The following is an 18942-nucleotide window of genomic DNA, read 5'->3' as shown; positions in this document are numbered from 1 at the left end:
CAGGGTCAAAGCTACGATGGAACACATTCAGAAAAAGGGTTCTCCTTCAGGCCTTCTTACAGTATAACACAAACAAAAGACGTGCTGCTGGTGTTTGTCTTTGCCCCTCAAGGCTCAAGGGTTAATTAGCAGCTTTGGAGATAAGGGCAGTTCTTACAATAAACCCAACTGCATTTGCACAAAACAGTAGAGTTAGCCTATCCCTTCCTGCTTTAAATCCTGGTGCTTATTTCTCTTCTTTACTAAAAAATGACCTCTCTGGCATTTTTCTTTTCCAGAAGAGGGCACTTTTGTCTGCATTAAAACCTGTTTAGGCAGATATTCTTTCTCCTCAATGATTTTCTTAATGGTGTCTGGGAACTCCTCTGCTGCCTCTTGGTCAGCAGAAGCTGCTTCTCCTGTTGTGTTACAGTGACATTTTTTAAGCCAAAGCTCTTTCTAAAATTAGCAAACCATTCTTTACAGGCATTAAATCCTGCACCTTCCTTTTGCTTTAAGTTGTCATATAATGACTTTGCTTTTTCTCAAATTATATTAGAGTCTATAGGAATGCCTCGCAATCCTGCACCCACATAAAAAGCTGCATTTTCGGGGCTTCCCTGGTGGCGCAGTGGTTGGGAGTCCGCCTGCCAATGCAGGGGACGCGGGTTCGTGCCCCGGTCTGGGAGGATCCCACATGCCGCGGAGCGGCTGGTCCCGTGGGCCATGGTCACTGGGCCTGCGCGTCCGGAGCCTGTGCTCCGTGGCGGAAGAGGCCACAACAGTGAGAGGCCCGTGTACCGCAAAAAAAAAAAAAAAAAAAAAAAAGCTGCATTTTCAATACAAGATAAAAGGGTATTTTGCAAAAAGTGCAAGGTTTTTGTGCCTGCTGGTGTAGCTGCAGTGATGGCTTAATGAATTTTTCTTTTTTTTTTCACACTCGTCCTTACACTGGATTCATCTATCATGCAGTCGTGAGAAAACACAGCTACAGACCTCAATCTACAGTACATATCAAGCAATTCAACTTTTTCTTGAAATGTCAATGTCTTGACTTTTCTCTGCTTCTTAGGAACATGTCCAGCATCACTAGTGGCACTTTGTAGGGGTCCCATGGTGCTATCCAAGATTTACAGCATTACACTAAACATGATGAAAAATATACTTAAAAACAGGGAGAGATCGCTTTTTTCTTGATACACAATTTACTAGAGAGATGAACTGCTCACATGGAGATGATTAGCATCACTAGGCATCTTTTTTTAATTTTTGGATTTTATTTTACTTTTTTATACAGTAGGTTCTTATTAGTCCTCAACTTTACAAACATCAGTGTATACATGTCAATCCCAATCGCCCAATTCATCACACCACCATCCCCACCCCACTGCGGCTTTCCCCCCTTGGTGTCCATACATTTGTTCTCTACATCTGTGTCTCAATTTCTGCCCTGCAAACTGGTTCACCTGTACCATTTTTCTAGGTTCCACATACATGCGTTAATATACGATATTTGTTTTTCTTTCTGACTTACTTCACTCTTACTTACAGTCTCTAGATCCATCCACGGCTCAACAAATGACCCAATTTCATTCCTTTCTATGGCTGAGTAATATTCTATTGTATATATGTACCACATCTTCTTTATCCATTCGTCTGTCCATGGGCATTTAGGTTGCTTCCATGACCTGGCTACTGTAAATAGTGCTGCAATGAACATTGGGGTGCATGTGTCTTTTTGAATTATGGTTTTCTCTGGGTATATGCCCAGTAGTGGGATTGCTTGATCATATGGTAATTCTATTTTTAGTTTTTTAAAGAACATCCATACGGTTCCCCATAGTGGCTGTATCAATTTACATTCCCCCCAACAGAGCAAGAGGGTTCCCTTTCCTCCACACCCTCTCCAGCATTTGTTGTTTGTAGATTTTCTGATGATGCCCATTCTAACTGGTGTGAGGTGATACCTCACTGTAGTTTTGATTTGCATTTCTCTAATAATTAGTGACGTTGAGCAACTTTTCATGTGCTTCTTGGCCATCTGTATGTCTTCTTTGGAGAAATGTCTATTTAGGTCTTCTGCCCATTTTCGGATTGGGTTGTCTGTTTCTTTAATATGGAGCTGCATAAGCTGTTTATATATTTTGGAAATTAATCCTTTGTCCACTGATTCATTTGCAAATGTTTTCTCCCATTCTGAGGGTTGTCTTTTCGTCTTGTTTATGGTTTCCTTTGCTGTGCAAAAGCTTTGAAGTTTCATTAGGTCCCATTTGTTTATTTTTGTTTTTATTTCCATTACTCTAGGAGGTGGATCAAAAAAGATCTTGCTGTGACTTATGTCAAAGAGTGTTCTGCCTATGTTTTCCTCTAAGAGTTTTATAGTGTCTGGTCTTACATTTAGGTCTCTAATCCATTTTGAGTGTATTTTTGTGTTTGGTGTTAGGGAGTGTCCTAATTTCATTCTTTTACACATAGCTGTCCAGTTTTCCCAGCACCACTTACTGAAGAGGCTGTCTTTTCTCCATTGCATATCCTTGCCTCCTTTGTCATAGATTAGTTGACCATAGGCGCGTTGGCTTATCTCTGGGCTTTCTATCTTGTTCCATTGATCTATGTTTCCGCTTTTGTACCAGTACCATATTGTCTTGATTACTGTAGCTTTGTAGTATAGTCTGAAATCAGGGAGCCTGATTCCTCCAGCTCTGTTTTTTTCCCTCAAGACTGCTTTGGCTATTCGGGGTCTTCTGTGTCTCCATACAAATTTTAAGATTTTTTGTTCTAGTTCCGTAAAAAATGCCACTGGTAATTTGATAGGGATTGCACTGAATCTGTAGATTGCTTTGGGTAGTATAGTCATTTTCACAATATTTATTCTTCCAATCCAAGAACATGGTATATCTCTCCATCTGTTGGCATCATCTTTAATTTCCTTCATCAGTGTCTTATAGTTTTCTGCATACAGCTCTTTTGTCTCCCTAGGTAGGTTTATTCCTAGATATTTTATTCTTTTTGTTGCAGTGGTAAATGGGAGTGTTTCCTTAAATTCTCTTTCAGATTTTTCATCGTTAGTGTATAGGGATGCAAGAGATTTCTGTACATTAATTTTGTATCCTGCAACTTTACCAAATTCATTGATTAGCGCTAGCAGTTTTCTGGTGGCATCTTTAGGATCCTCTATGTATAGTATCATGTCACCTGCAAAGGGTGACAGTTTTACTTCTTTTCCAATTTGTATTCCTTTTATTTCTTTTTCTTCTCTGATTGCTATGGCTAGGACTTCCAAAACTATGCTGAATAATAGTGGTGACAGTGGACAGCTTTGTCTTTTTCCTGATCTTAGAGGAAATGCTTTCAGTTTTTCACCATTGAGAATGATGTTTGCTGTGGGTTTGTCATACATGGCCTTTATTATGTTGAGGTAGGTTCCCTCTACCCACTTTCTGGAGAGTTTTTATCATAAATAGGTGTTGAATTTTGTCAAAAGCTTTTACTGCATCTATTGAGATGAGCATATGGTTTTTATTCTTCAATTTGTTAATATGGTGTATCACATTGATTGATTTGCATATATTGAAGAATCCTCACATCCCTGGGATAAATTCCACTTGATCATGGTGTATGATCCTTTTAATCTGTGGTTGGATTCTGTTTGCTAGTATTTTGTTGAGGATTTTTGCATCTATATTCATCAGTGATATTGGTCTGTAATTTTCTTTTCTTGTAGTATCTCTGTCTGGTTTTGGTATCAGGGTGATGGTGGCCTCATAGAATGAGTTTGGGAGTGTTCCTTCCTCTGCAAGTTTTTTTGGAAGAGTTTTAGGAGGATGGATGTTAGCTCTCCTCTAAATGTTTGATAGAATTCCCCTGTGAAGCCATCTGGTCCTGGACTTTTGTTTATTGGAAGATTTTTAAATCACAGCTTCAATTTCGTTACTTGTGATTGGTCTGTTCATATTTTCTATTTCTTCCTGGTTCAGTCTTGGAAGGTTATACCTTTCTAAGAATTGTCCATTTCTTCCAGGTTGTCCATTTTATTGGCATAGCGTTGCTGGTAGTAGTCTCTTAGGATGCTTTGTATTTTCTGCAGTGTCTGTTGTAACAACTTCTTTTTCATTTCTAATTTTATTGATTTGAGTCCTCTCCCTCTTGATGAGTCTGGCTAACGGTTTATCAATTTTGTTTATCTTCTCAAAGATGCAACTTTTAGTTTTATTGATCTTTGCTATTGGTTTCTTTGTTTCTATTTCATTCATTTCTGATCTGATCTTTATGATTTCTTTCCTTCTGCTGACTTTGGGTTTTGTTTGTACTTCTTTCTCCGGTTCCTTTAGGTGTAAGGTTAGATTGTTTATTTGAGATTTTTCTTGTTTCTTGTGGTAGGCTTGTATAGCTATAGACTTCCTTCTAAGAACTGCTTTTGCTGCATCCCATAGGTTTTGGATTGTCGTGTTTTCATTGTCATTTGTCTCTAGGTATTTTTTGATTTCCTCTTTGATTTCTTCAGTGATCTCTTAGGTTATTTAGTAACTTATTGTTTAGCCTCCATGTGTTGGTGTTTTTTTACCTTTTTTTCACTGTGATTCATTTCTAATCTCATACCATTGTGATCAGAAAAGATGCTTGATATGATTTCAATTTTCTTAAATTTAATGAGGCTTGATTTGTGACCCAAGATGTGATCTATCCTGGAGAATGTTCTGTGCGCAGTTGAGAAGAAAATGTAATCTGCTGTTTTTGGATGGAATGTCCTATAAATATCAATTAAATCTATCTGGTCTATTGTGTCATTTAAAGCTTCCGTTTCCTTATTTTCATTTTGGATGATCTGTCCATTTATGTAAGTGAGGTGTTAAAGTCCCCCACTATTATTGTGTTACAGTCGATTTCCTCTCTTATAGCTGTTAGCAGTTGCCTTATGTATTGAGGTTCTCCTATGTGGGGTGCATATATATTTATAGTTGTTACATCTTCTTCTTGGATCGATCCCTTGATCATTATGTAGTGTCCTTCCTTGTCTCTTGTAACATTCTTTATTTTAGAGTCCATTTTATCTGATATGAGCATTGCTACTCCAGCTCTCTTTTGATTTCTACTTGCATGGAAGATCTTTTTCCATCCCCTCACTTTCAGTCTGTATGTGTCCCTAGGTCTGAAGTGGGTCTCTTGTAGACAGCATATATATGGGTCTTGTTTTCATATCCACTCAGAAAGCCTGTGTCTTTTGGTTGGAGCATTTAATCCATTCACATTTAAGGTAATTATCGATATGTATGTTCCTATGACCATTTATTTTCTTAATTGTTTTGGGTTTCTTTTTGTAGGTCCTTTTCTTCTCATGTTTCCCACTTATAGAAGTTCCTTTAGTATTTGTTGTATAGCTGGTTTGGTGGTGCTGAATTCTCTTAGCTTTTGCTTGTCTGTAAAGCTTTTGATTTCTCCATCGAATCTGAATGAGATCCTTGCAAGTTAGAGTAATCTTGGTTGTAGGTTCTTCCCTTTGATCACTTTAAGTATATCAGGCCACTCCCTTCTGGCTTGTAGAGTTTATGCTGAGAAGTCAGCTGTTAACCTTATGGGAGTTCCCTTGTATGTTGTCGTTTTCCCCTTGCTGCTTTCAATAATTTTTCTTTGTCTTTAATTTTTGCCAGTTTGATTACTATATGTCTTGGCATGTTTCTCCTTGGGTTTATCCTGTATGAGGCTCTCTGCGCTTCCTGGACTTGGGTGGCTATTTCCTTTCCCATGTTAGGGAAGTTTTTAACTATAGTCTCTTCAAATATTTTCTCTGGTCCTTTCTCTCTCTCTTCTCTTTCTGGGACCCCTATAATGTGAATGTTGCTGCATTTAATGTTGTCCCAGAGGTCTCTTAGGCTGTCTTCATTTCTTTTCATTATTTTTTCTTTATTCTGTTCTGCAGCAGTGAATTCCACCATTCTGTCTTCCAGCTCACTTATCCGTTCTGCCTCAGTTATTCTGCTATTGATTCCTTCTAGTGTAGTTTTCATTTCAGTTATTGTATTGTTCATGTCTGTTTGTTTGTTCTTTAATTCTCCTAGGTCTTTCTTAAACCTTTCTTGCATTTTCTCGATCTTTGCCACCATTCTTTTTCCGAGGTCCTGGATCATCTTCACCATCATTATTGTGAATTCTTTTTCTGGAAGGTTGCCTATCTCCACTTCATTTTGTTGTTTTTCTGGGGTTTTATCTTGTTCCTTCATCTGGTACACAGCCCTCTTCCCTTTCATCTTGTCTAGCTTTCTGTGAATGTGGTTTTTGTTCCACAGGCTGCAGGACTGTAGTTCTTCTTGCTTCTGCTGTCTGCCCTCTGGTGGATGAGGCTATCTAAGAGGCTTGTGTAAGTTTCCTGATGGGAGGGATTGGTTCATCACTAGGCATTTTAAGCATATACTCGAATCACTGGATGCAAATGTCACCAACTATAGCCTAAGTGTTTGTGTAAGTTTTGAGAAATTTTAACTTTTAATAATAGATTTGTGTATATTTTATGGCAGTAAATGGTATAATGGACCAGTATGTACATATATTTTATGAATTCATGATGTACCTGACTTTTTCCTTAATTTTTTCAATATTTCTAGACCACTCAGTTCACCTGCATATTTTTTCAAATTGTCACAAATCTCCAAAAACTTTCCAGTATATTTATTGAAAGTAATCTGTATATAAGTGGATCTGCAAGGTTGAACCTCTGTTATTCAAGGGTCAACTGTAGTTATCTTTGGGAAGTGAAACTACATGTGGAATACAGAGAAACTTTTTTCATTTTTTCTGTTTCATACTACTTAATTCATTTTGCTATATCCACATACTGTTTTTACACTTTAAAAAATATCTGTATTAAAAACAAACCATATTAGCCTTGATTTCTCAGGACCTACACAAGACAGAGGAGACAGATGTTTATCTGACTAATTTTAACATGACAAGTGCTATGCTGTTATTTCTGTACAGTTCAACAAACATCTGTTGAATGTATGTATACTCTATCCCAAACATGAAAGTAAGCAGTGAGGATATTAATATTTCACGTAGACTATCAGAACAAAGGAAGTATTTTAAGTATACCTAAAAATGGCTTAATTCTGTCTTAGTGTTGAAGAGGATTCACAGAGATAGTAATATTCGAGCTAGACCTTGACAAAGTAATAGGATTTTGTAAGGGATTAAAAAAAAGGAACGTAAATTTCACGCAGAAGGGAAAGCAAGAGTAAAAACACATAAGTGAAAATGTACAGTGGGCAGGTATGGATCAAATAAATGCATGGGGAAAGTGGTGTAACAGGAGATGTGCCTAAAAAGGTACATGCAGCACTTAATCTTAATTATTCAGTATAAGAGAAAAGAATATAAACAATATGGAAGTAAGGAGCAATCTTTTTTATCCATCTTTCTCACTTGGGGAAGTATACCTGTAGGGTAACTTCTAGAAGTAGGATTACTGAAGCAAAATTAATGTGCTCTTAATATTTCAACAGGTTCTTTTTCAGATTTCACTGAAATCACTCACATCAAACAACATACATTCTCACTTCCAGTGTTTATAAGTGACTGGATCCATACATCCTTATTAACACCAGATTGCAAACTTTTAAAATCTTAAGTAATCTGATAGTGAAACATGGTATTTGATTATTAGTTTTATTTCATTTCTTCATGAGTGGGTCAAATGTTTATTTTTCATGTATTTATGGTATTTTCCATCTGTATTTTGCAGTGAACTGCCTTTACTTATTTTAGCTTAATACTTATTCCTTAATAATTTCACATTTTAAGAAAATTTACCCATTGACTATCAAATGTATTGCAAATATATTTTCCCAGTGTGTCATCTGTCTTACTTTGTTTAATGTTCTTTTTTTTTCTTACAGATGTCCATTTTTCTGTAGTTAAAAATTTAAATCTTTTTCTTCTATGGTTTCTGGGGTTTGTGTCATGCCATCTTCACCCCCGGAGTTGGGAGAAAAAAAAACTTCCAAATTTTTTCAGGATTTTATTTCATGTTTAATATTTAAAGCTATGTTCTATAAGATCAGTTTTATTATTTACAGGAATACCGTTTTATTTTTTTTCTAATGGATAATTTTTCTAACTTCCTTTATTAAATTATTTAATTTTTCCTCAATGATCCGAACTGCCATTTTTCAAAGATAACATTTCTACATATAAGTGGGCCTATTTCCAAACTATCCTGTTCCACTGTTCCATTTATTCTTGTACTACTACTAAAGCCTTTTAATTAGTATAGCTTTATAATACTTTTAAAATGATCTCTTTTATATACAAATACTGTATACCATATGATATAAAGCAGGTTATAATATTTTTCACTATCTGGAGGGACCTGTCTCCTGTGGTGATTGTATACTTTGTCAGCATAGCTAAGCTGGAACTGTATTTATCAGAATTACTTTCTCTGTATATTCTGGGTTAGGGTTGGCTACAAAAACATATGCATGCGATGTGGAGGCTGAAGTAAAGCAGGAGCCATAATGCTCTGAGGGACGGTGCAGGGTTGCCACATGCTGTTAAAGTTATGCATGTTGTCAGTGATTACCTGGCTCACCTCAGAGGTGTGGGGCAGCTGCCAGACCTGCAATTTCTGCAGTTCCTGTTGGAGCTCCTCATCAATTTCTCCAGTTCCCAGGCCAGGCATGTATAGCCCTGTGGCAGAAGGTGCCAGCTACTTCTGCAAGTCACCTGTTTATCAACGCTAAAGGCAGTGAGACACATATGTGGGATCGTTGGTCCTTGTGAGTTCTAGTTTGTCCTTGTCCTCCATTGCTTCATGTCTACCTTTTTTCCCCATCTCCCAGCCCTACTGTCCTATAGTGACTTTATACCTGCTATCTTGTATTTTGTGCCAGGTATAATTCTAAGGGCTTCGCTATATTAATCCCCATAATAAGGCCTTGAGATGATACTATTAGTAATTCCTCTTTTACGGATGATGAAACTGAGGTAGAGAAATTAAGTAACTTGTCCAACGTCACACAGCTATTAAGGGAAAGAGTTGGGAAAAGATAGGTAAGTATGAACTGGTTAAGAATACATAGGTTAGATGTCTTTAATGTTTGATTAACTTGGGTATATACAGAAAAGGCATACCTATTAAATCTGTAAGTGACACAAAGGTAGAATAGCTAATACATTAAATGAAAAACTCAAGAGTTCAAAAAAATTTCAATAAATTAGAATATGTTAAATCTAACAAAATAAGATTTAATAATGGATAAAGGTAAAATGTAATAAATTTCATAAAAGCTAATCATACCAATGTAAGATAGAAAATAATTATCTTAGTTCATGTTAAAAAAAAAAAAAAGACCTATATCAAAATTTCAAGCTATATTGACAGGGCTACCAGAAAACAGAATACAATAGTATCTTGCTTTGATGAAGGTATAAAGACCAAATTAGCAACTGGTACTCTGCACTGGTTTATTCACATCTTAAATGCAGTGTTCAGTCTAGAAAACCATGGAATCATCTCTAGAGAAGTCAACCAGACTGGTATCGGAAAGAAATAGTACAGAAACTTGTCACCTTTAGCCTGATAAATACAAGTATTTTTAGTTAACATCCATGTAGAAGACTCCGTATTTCCAAATGGTAAAGTATGGATCACTGAATGGAACGCACAGTGAAGCAGATTTTAACTCAATATAAGAAAGATATTTCTAACAATGAAAGCTTCTGAACAATGTAATGGGTTAGCCTTATGAGGCAGTGAGCTGCCTGTTAACTAGAGATTAACAAAAAACTAGAGATTAACAAAAGACTTTATGACAAAATATTCTGTATGTTGTAAAGAGATTTTTTAGCATTGGGAATGTCTATGTGTAGAGGGGAGGAATGGATTGCAGTGGTGTATGTTGGATCTCTAAATTTTTTTGCAGCTCAAAAAATGTCTTTTGATTCTAGGCACAAAGACAGCAAATGAATTTGAGACAGGAAAATGTGACTGCAGTTTAACTTATTTAAAAAAATGTTTTACCTGATTACAAAAGCAAAACCAGGAATGGATTTAAAAGAATACCACCAATTAAGCTAAATCACAGTATACATTTTGATGTTATTGAAATAATATTAAGATGTGCATCTATATATGTATATATGCACTTAATAGCTCACTTAACATTATACTGTGATGAGTCTATAATTGCTGTTGGTTCCATAATACCCGCTGTGGATGTGCCATAATTTATTTAACCTTTCAACTAATATTGAACATATAGTAACTCTTTATTTTTATAACTTCAATAAACATCCATGTACATCTTTTTCCATAGCTTTCACTATATAAAAGTATTGACATATTCTTATATATATAGTTTTCCAGAATTTTGCCATTATATTCAAATTTTGAATTTTAAGATAGGAAGGGGGAAAAAGCACACAAGCAAGATACACAGACAGGTGCACACACGCAAAACAACTTCTGCCCTGGAGATTCTGATACCACTGAAAGCAGACACACCATGGTGGTAAACTTGGTCTTAATTTTATGTATTTCTCTTTTCTTTTAATAATAAATTCATTAAGAAGACTATGTTTCCAACTAACCTGTGATTTTTCTTAGCCATTTAATATCTGACATATATGAACTCAAGAAAAACTGACTGAAATGTATCCTCAACATGCACAGTTTTCTCAATTTATCAGACCTTCAAATAAACATGCAACAATTGAGCTGAGGTGAAATGAATGTAGTGCTCAACTGTGATAATTTTCTTAGCCTAGGTTTTGTTATAAATACCTGTATGATTCCTCCTTTGACTTTTTCTACTTTTATTTATCCAAATGTATTTGTGTGTGTGTATATATATAACTGGTTACCTAGAGTACTGCGTTGAGAAGGATTCTTCCTGAACTTGAACTTGGCAGGGAAAAGTACCAAGGTCAACTGGTGATATCCCATATACTACAAGGGGAAAAGCAGCACGGCACATGTGTATTTGCAGCCCTACCCCATGTGCTAAAGTGCTCAAGGTGTGTACTGAGGAGGCATTTGAGAATTAATTATGAAAGCCAACCTGCAAGAGGTAAGATCTGAACTTTATTTAGAGAGGGGCATTAACTGATAGAAAGAATAAAGACATTCCTGCCAGAGCCAAAGAAATATCAAATAGACAATGAAATTCAAAAGAACAAATTATAGATGGGTAGATATATAAACAGATAGATTAACTTGGTTTAAGGATAGAATATATAAAGAAAAGACGTGAGAAATGAAGCTAGAGATGAATGAGCCATTGGAGCTTTTGAGCAGGAGAAGAGTGACATGAAGAAAATGGTATATGAATGTTGAAAATCAAGTAATTTCTAAGACTAGAGGAGGCCTCAAAATCAGCATTTTACCTCTACTGTAGTAATATTCAGTTCAGGGAAGATGCTCAGGAAAGATGCTAATAACACTGAGTGAGAAAGACTGTTGGAAAAAGGATATTCACACAGTCTCAAAGTTATCACTCCACAGATCACTTATTACAAAAAGAAAAAAGATTCTTTACATGACCTTATAATCAAATCTAACCCTATGATCAAATTTAAAATCATCAATGAGTTAAACCGTTATCATGTGCCTCTTTATGAGATGAAATGAGGCCACATCATCTATATAATATTCATGCCAAAAATGTTTAACCTAAATCTGATCATAAGGAAACAATCACAAATATCTAAATTGAGGGACATTCTTCAAAACAACTAGCCTGAATACTTAATGTCAATGTCATAAAAGACAAAAGAAGAATAAGGAAACTTTGTTCTAGGTTAAAGTAGACTAAGAAACATGAGAAGTAAATGCAACAATTGATCCTTTATTGGACCCTGGGTTGGGGTTAAAAAAAAATTATAAAGTACATTATTAGAACAATTGAGAAATTTGAAAATGGACTACATACTAAGCAGCAGTACTGTATGAATGTTAAGTTTCACAAACGTGATAACCGTATTGTGATTGTGTAAGATATGCCCTTTTCCTAAAAATTCCTGGGTAAATAACAGAATGCTGGTAACTCTCAAATTATAAAGCAAATAAATAAATAAGCAAACAAGTAGAACTGTGTCTATGTATACATATACATGGGGGTATGGGAATGCAGCAAAAATTAACAAAAGGTAACTCTAGGTGAAAGATACAACCATTGTACTATTCTTACGATTTTTCTGGGCTTAAAAAACAGTAAACAAAATTTTAAAGGAGAGAGAGATCTTACATAATTTGGGTCAAATTCCACAGCTGACAACTATGAAAACTGAAAGCAAGGAAGTTTTATTTTGACATGTTCCTTCAGCTAGGTTGTAGCAAGTGTATAACTAAAGCTCCTGCAGTTTTAGCTTCCAGTCCAGTGCTCTTTCAACTATCTCGTACAGTCTCAAGCCTAATGACACAGGATAAACAAATACAAGAAATGACTGGAGGGAGGGAACTGACTAACCCATCTCAGCAAAATAAGGGTTTGGTCTAGGGTCAACTACAGATATGGAAACAAGGGGGCAAAATAAAGAAATGATATAACAAGAAAGTGATATATTAGAATGAGAAAAAAAGAAATAACCATAATGTACAAGCTGAGAAGATAGGAAAATAAAAATGTGAGGGATAATAAAAGAAAAATTGGAGTAAGATTGCCATTTAGGATAAGAAACGTAGTTTGAGACATGTACGTTTAAACCATAATACACCAGAATGTAAGCTAGAAGTATACTAGAATGTAAAGTCCAAGAGACTGAGAATTTTTTTCCCTTTTGCCTACTGATATATCCTCAAATAACCTGAACAATGTCTGGAAATAATATTTTTTGGGACAAATGTAGTGACAGTTTATGAGGTATTCAAGTAGAGACTGACTGGAAATAGAAATGTGAAATTTAAAAGAAGGTATTAAGGACCTTACTTTGCAGGGGTTTTGGGAAGTAGACATATTTAAGGTCTCCACCTTCTTCCAGGAAAGTTTGTATAATTCTGCCTGGGATTCTGACTATAAGCCCAAATAATAAAGCTGTCTTTTTTCTTTTCAATTATTCCCTTTATACAGATTTCTTTACAGGAAACCTCATTGGGAGGATGGGTGGCTATGGTCATACACCCTCTAGTAACCATCAGAACTCTTATGATTGTTCCTAACAGATTTCATTAGCTAGAACAGGGAGTTGAGGTGTGATCCCAGGACCAGCATCATCCGTACCACCTGGGAGTTTGTCAGAATGTAAATTCTTAGGGTCCACCCTAGACCTACTGAATCAGAAACTGGGCATGGCCTGGTAATCTGTATTTTACGAAGTCTTCTAGGTGATTCTAATGCATAGTAAAGAGCTAAATACAAAATAAAGGTACTCTTATTTGACAAAATGCCTTCATGAGATGTAGCTAAAAATTGAAGACACAATTACATAGAAAGATTTTTGTAATAAAATATAGTGTAACATCACATAGTCATAATTCATCATGTAGTGACCACAGAGCAAAACCCCCCTACAATTAAAAAAAATTTTTTAAGGCATCTACTTACTTTAATGTTTCAGCAAGAAAGAAGCTCTGCTGTACATCATCATGTGTAGGAGTAGAGGAATATACATCCTTCACGCCAGAAAATCCACCAGTGACTCGGCAATACTTTTCAATAGCCTGTAAAAGAGATGAGACAAAAGAGTCAATTCCATAGAGTTTCAAACTTGGAAGGACAAGTTAAGGAACCACAGTCAAAAGTTTACAGAGATCTCTATGAGAATTTGACAGTTTCAGAATAAGATTTTACTTGTCTGGTCTTCCTCCTTTCTAATGAAAAGCTAATTAACACTAAAAGTGTTTATTTAATCAAACTGTTAATTTTTATATAGTTCCATTTTGATTACAGCTTGGTTTATAAAGTCTCCTTGCCAAAGGGTTGGTACTTTTCTCTAAGTATTTTAAACATTTTTATTTTTTACATCTTTATTGGAGTTGCTTTACAATGGTGTGTTAGTTTCTGCTTTATAACAAAGTGAACCAGCTATATGTATACCTACATCCCATATCCCCTCCCTCTTGCATCTCCCTCCACCCTCCCTATCCCACCCCTCTAGGTGGTCACAAAGCACCGAGCTGATCTCCCTGTGCTATGTGGCTGCTTCCCACTAGCTATCTATTTTACGTTTGGTAGTGTATATATGTCCATGCCACTCTCTCACTTCGTCCCAGCTTACCCATCCCCCTCCCCGTATCCTCAAGTCCATTCTCTACGTCTGTGTCTTTATTCCTGTCCTGCCCTTAGGTTCTTCAGAAATTTTTTTTTTTAGATTCCATATATGTGTGTTAGCATACAGTATTTGTTTTTCTCTTTCTGACTTACTTCACTCTGTGGGACAGACTCTAGGTCCATCCACCTTACTACAAATAACTCAATTTTGTTTCTTTTTATGGCTGAGTAATATTCCATTGTATATATGTGCCACATCTTCTTTATCCATTCATCTGTCAATGGACACTTAGGTTGCTTCCATGTCCTGGCTATTGTAAACAGTGCTGTGATGAACATTGTGGTACATGTCTCCTTTTGAATTATGGTTTTCTCAGGGTATATGCTCAGTAGTGGGATTGCTGGGTCATATGGTAGTTCTATTTTTAGTTTTTTAAGGTACCTCCTTACTGTTCTCCACACTGCCTGTATCAATTTACATGAATACGTTTTTAAACACATATTCTTCACAATGATCATGCATCTTTACCACTGAAGAACATCGGAGCAGTTTAAGGATACTGTGAAAGTATCAGGGAGGCATGACTAAACTTTAAGCCATTTAGAGACATTTCTTAAAGGCACGTTTTCATGCATAACATATTCAAGTTTGGAAATTTGAATATGTAAATTGGAATAGTTAAAGCTACAGAAGACATGAGATACCACTATTCTATTCCAGCTTGTCTTCCCTTTTCTTTCTTTAAAACCAACATGGGAGCCAGTGGTGGGCAAGAAGGAAAATTCTATTTAAGATGTGAGTTCTTCGCTTTTGTCTCCACACTGCACCCCCTTCTCATCATGTCATACTTTTGAAACTTGAATTTTAAGTATAATTATTTCAGTTCTTGTTCTTCAGAGTTTGTGTGTGTCCATAGAGGCTACAGAAGCAAAATTTTAACTCTGTAATTCAAATATGGACAGATATGGGTTAAAGTTTGAGCTTGTCAAACCTTTAAGAAGGCGCACAGGAAAAAAAAGAACCTTAGGAAAAGGACAAATTATCCTTTAGTGTTTCTCAATGAAAAGATGCATTTCTGCCACCATCCCTCACCTCCCTGCCCCACATGATTCAGATACATCTCCCATATTCCTCTAAATAAGAAGCATTAAATATTAGTGGACTTTCAAGTCATATTCATCGCAGGATTACTTTACCTATTTCCCCTATATAAAATATTGCTTGATATATGTAAGCGTTAGTAAAAGCCATTGCTACACTTCTGTGTGTCTGTATGTGTGTGTGTCTTATTCCCAAACCACTGTGCCAACATTTTGCCTATCTCTCAACTGCAGCAGGATCCTCCTGCACAGAGAGTTTCACTAGCAGCTGTGTTTCCAATTTTGGACACAGGTAGTCAGAGAAAAGCAGCAACAATAAATGCTTCATCTGTTCCTGCTCTGTATTCATAACTGCCTTGTTTCCATTAATATTCTCTTATTGTTAAACTCCATAAGGACCAACTATGTCTGAATGACAACACGTAAGTGTCCTCACCTTAGTTCGTCTTTATCACATTATTCCTAGATTATCACAGTGGTCTCCAAAACCCACCAATTTGCAGATTATAATCAGATTCTTTTGTTTTGTTACTCCCCACTAAAAAGTCTTCAGTAGTTCCTTCCCCTTTCAAAAACCTTTAGTAGTCCCATAACGGATTCTTAAAGTCAGGGAGCTCTGGTGGGTAGGAGATGGTGAAGAAAAAGAAGACCTGAGGGGCTTTTTAGACAGGAAAAGGACTTTTAATCCCCACCTGCCAAATAAGAAACACTTATATAGTAACTGAGAAAACTAAGTATGTGTGTGTTATTCCTGAAGCACTAAGTAAAGTATTCATGCCTTGATCTGGCATGTAAGACCATCTACATAATGGCTCCAAACTTCTCTCTCTGGAGTTGCCCCTGCGAAACCTTTTTACATAAATTGGTCTATATTCTGCCCTAAAACACATCATGCACATTCTTGTCTGAGCAATTTACTAACACTACTTACCTCACCTAGAATGTCTTCATTCTATCTAGATTGCAAGTTTAAGCTAAACAATTTGAATATGAATATCCATCATAATTAGTACTATTTATCATAATTAGTATGTCTTAGAGAATAAAACACCTCCTCACTCCCAGTGATAAGCTATACTTTCATGAAAACCCTAATGATTTCTCTTCCTCCCAGGTACTGATGACAATGGAATTCTCTGAAAGGCTAGCATTTTATGAGTAAACGATTTGCTTACTTTACTAACCATTAAAAATTCCTCATTACAAATACACACACACACACACGTGTGTGTGTGTGTGTGTGTGTGTGTGTGTGTGTGTGTGTATATATATATATATGGAGAGAGAAAGAGAGAGAGTGTGTTGGGGTTTTTTTGTCTTTCAATGTAGAAAATTTTTAACAATTCACTTCTTATGGCGCCACTAAGGAATTACTCTGAACACAAGCTGAAGTGAATGGGGGTTAATCTACCCAGGCTGTGAATCTGGGCAATTTCACAATGATTTTATTTTTCCCCCAGAGGTTAAGCATTAATAGGCAAGTATAGAAATTTTATAATCATAGTGAAAAACTGCCATTTAAATGACTCCTTTAGTTATTCAGTAAGAATAATGAGTGAATACTAGGAGGAAAATAGTTCTAACAGAAAACTAAACTGGATTTTAAGGTTTACTTCTACTGCTTAAGAAACAAACTAACAGTTTTTCCATCAAAAAAAAAATGAAAGTAGCCCTGTAGTTACTGAACATGAGGTAACACGGATGAGGATACATGGCACTACAGGAGGCTTAATTGAACACTCTTGCACATTAAATGAAATATCGGCTTATTTACCAGTGCTGCTTCCCAGCCCCACTCCCTATATCTTGGATCGTGAGTGAATCGCCACAGGTACCAATAGGTTTCAATTACTTCTGGACGTAGGATGTAATACTTTTCAGCCTGCCGAACTGCCACAGCCTCTACTGCACCATCAAACTTGAATGATTCAGGACCTAGCTTTAATGCTGTAACATGACAAAAGAAATAAATGAACAGAATAAACCATTTGTGTTTGTTTGCCAGAGTTTTTTCCTCCCCCTGAAAGAATGCAGCATGAAGTAAAGTTGTTTTGTTGTTTGTCTTATTTTTATTGTTGCTGTTTTGCAAAATCAGTGATTTTAAAAGATCCGCATTTGATTTTCTTATAAATATTCCTATTATTCTAACGTGAAATATTTCTCATAAATAATGTACATCAACATACTGCTATATCTAACTAAACTGACAAAAGTCTAGTAATCCTTTGGAAACAAATGCCAAGCTAGACATAAACACATTACATATTCTGTTTTGGTCCAAAATCAAATGAGACAGGTAACCGTATTGTGCACAATAATTTTTTTAAAAGTCAAGACAATTTAAAAGTCCTTTTAATATAACACATACATATAAGAAAACATTTTAGAGCTCAGATTTTGAATTAGATTTAGTTAGTCCCTAACCTTTTAAAGCATACCACAGTTAAGAAACAATACATTTTTAAAACTTAACCCAGTTTTAAAAATCATCTCTCTTTGCCTATAGCTTCTGTATATACAGCTAGGAAGAGGTTCAAAACGCCAACCACTAAGAATTTCATCAGTAAATTGCCTATTTATCAGTTTGAATAAACACCTGAAACTAACACAATATTGTATATCAACTATAGTTAAATAAAAATAAAAAAATTTTTAAAACATGGCCATAACACATATATTTCAACATTACATAATACTCCTTAAATGATATGACTTCCATTCAGGCTGGAATACAGCACTACGTGAAAGGCTTTTTAAGAACCTCTTTCTAATCACACCCAGAACCCTAAACCTGGCAATATAAAACCATCCTCCACTGGGGTGCTGGAGTCACACACAATTACCACTCTCAGCTGCCATCTTTCTTTCTTTTTACTAGTTTGTACCAGTGGCAAACAGTTTCGAAGTCTCTTGCCTCTTTCAAGAAATGCTGGGCACTTTTATATTTTCTCAGAAAAGGGAGAGTAAGAACTATACCATAAACAAAATCATGCCACAGTTGTTGGCATGACATGTGTTGCAGCAGCCAAATTTTAGCATTACCAGGGTGATGCCATAAACTCCAAATAATCACAATTCAAAGGAGGTGAAAATAAAGCATTTCGTACCACTCCCCAACCCCAAGAAAAAACACAAAACCAGAAACACTATAGTGATGGTAGACAGCTCTATTAAAAGCAAGGCGTGTGATCCAGAAGAGTTAATACTCACAGTTTGTTTACTGCTAAGTCTTGGAGAACTAAAGCAGAACTTAAGCAGGGGTTTTTAACCTGAGGATCATGAACTCTACGGTAGGCTTTGGAAGAGGGAGATTAATGTGTGCCAAAGAAGCCTCTGAAATTACATGCTAAACTTTATGTGTGCTCATACAGCTCTGACCACCTCCTCAATGGGATTTGAGGTTAAGACTAACTAAGAAATTATCAATGTTTTGTAAGAAAACTTCTGCTCAGCTTATTGACAAGGTCTGGCATACAATCAAATATTATTTGTCATTTAATAAATGTTTTAAAAATAATAAAAGTCAAACATCATAAGCACTGAGATGATGGTAATCCAATAAATAGTAAGATAAGTCATTTTGTCTGGATTTCTTGTTTTTCTTTTCTCAAAGACTACGAGTGTTAATTGATCATACAGAGTTTTCAAATGATACTCTTAA

The 18942-nt window shown here is 35.9% G+C and overlaps 1 protein-coding gene across 1 annotated transcript in view; it reads right to left on the bottom strand.

Annotated features, from left to right (window-relative positions):
• Nucleotides 1-18942, bottom strand: part of MAN1A2 (mannosidase alpha class 1A member 2) — a 161232-nt gene that overhangs the window by 21521 nt on the left and 120769 nt on the right. Inside the window, exons 11-12 of the mRNA XM_079931821.1 lie at nt 17056-17228; nt 13515-13630 (exon numbers count right to left, since the gene is read on the bottom strand). Of these exons, the coding sequence (XP_079787947.1) occupies nt 13515-13630; nt 17056-17228 (289 nt within the window). The remainder of the gene's footprint in view (nt 1-13514; nt 13631-17055; nt 17229-18942) is intronic.

This window comes from Stenella coeruleoalba, assembly GCF_951394435.1.
Source record: "Stenella coeruleoalba genome assembly, chromosome: 1".
Taxonomy (NCBI): Eukaryota; Metazoa; Chordata; class Mammalia; order Artiodactyla; family Delphinidae; genus Stenella; species Stenella coeruleoalba.
The sequence above is the reverse complement of the archived record's forward strand: the minus strand, read 5'-3'. Positions and strand labels throughout refer to the sequence as shown.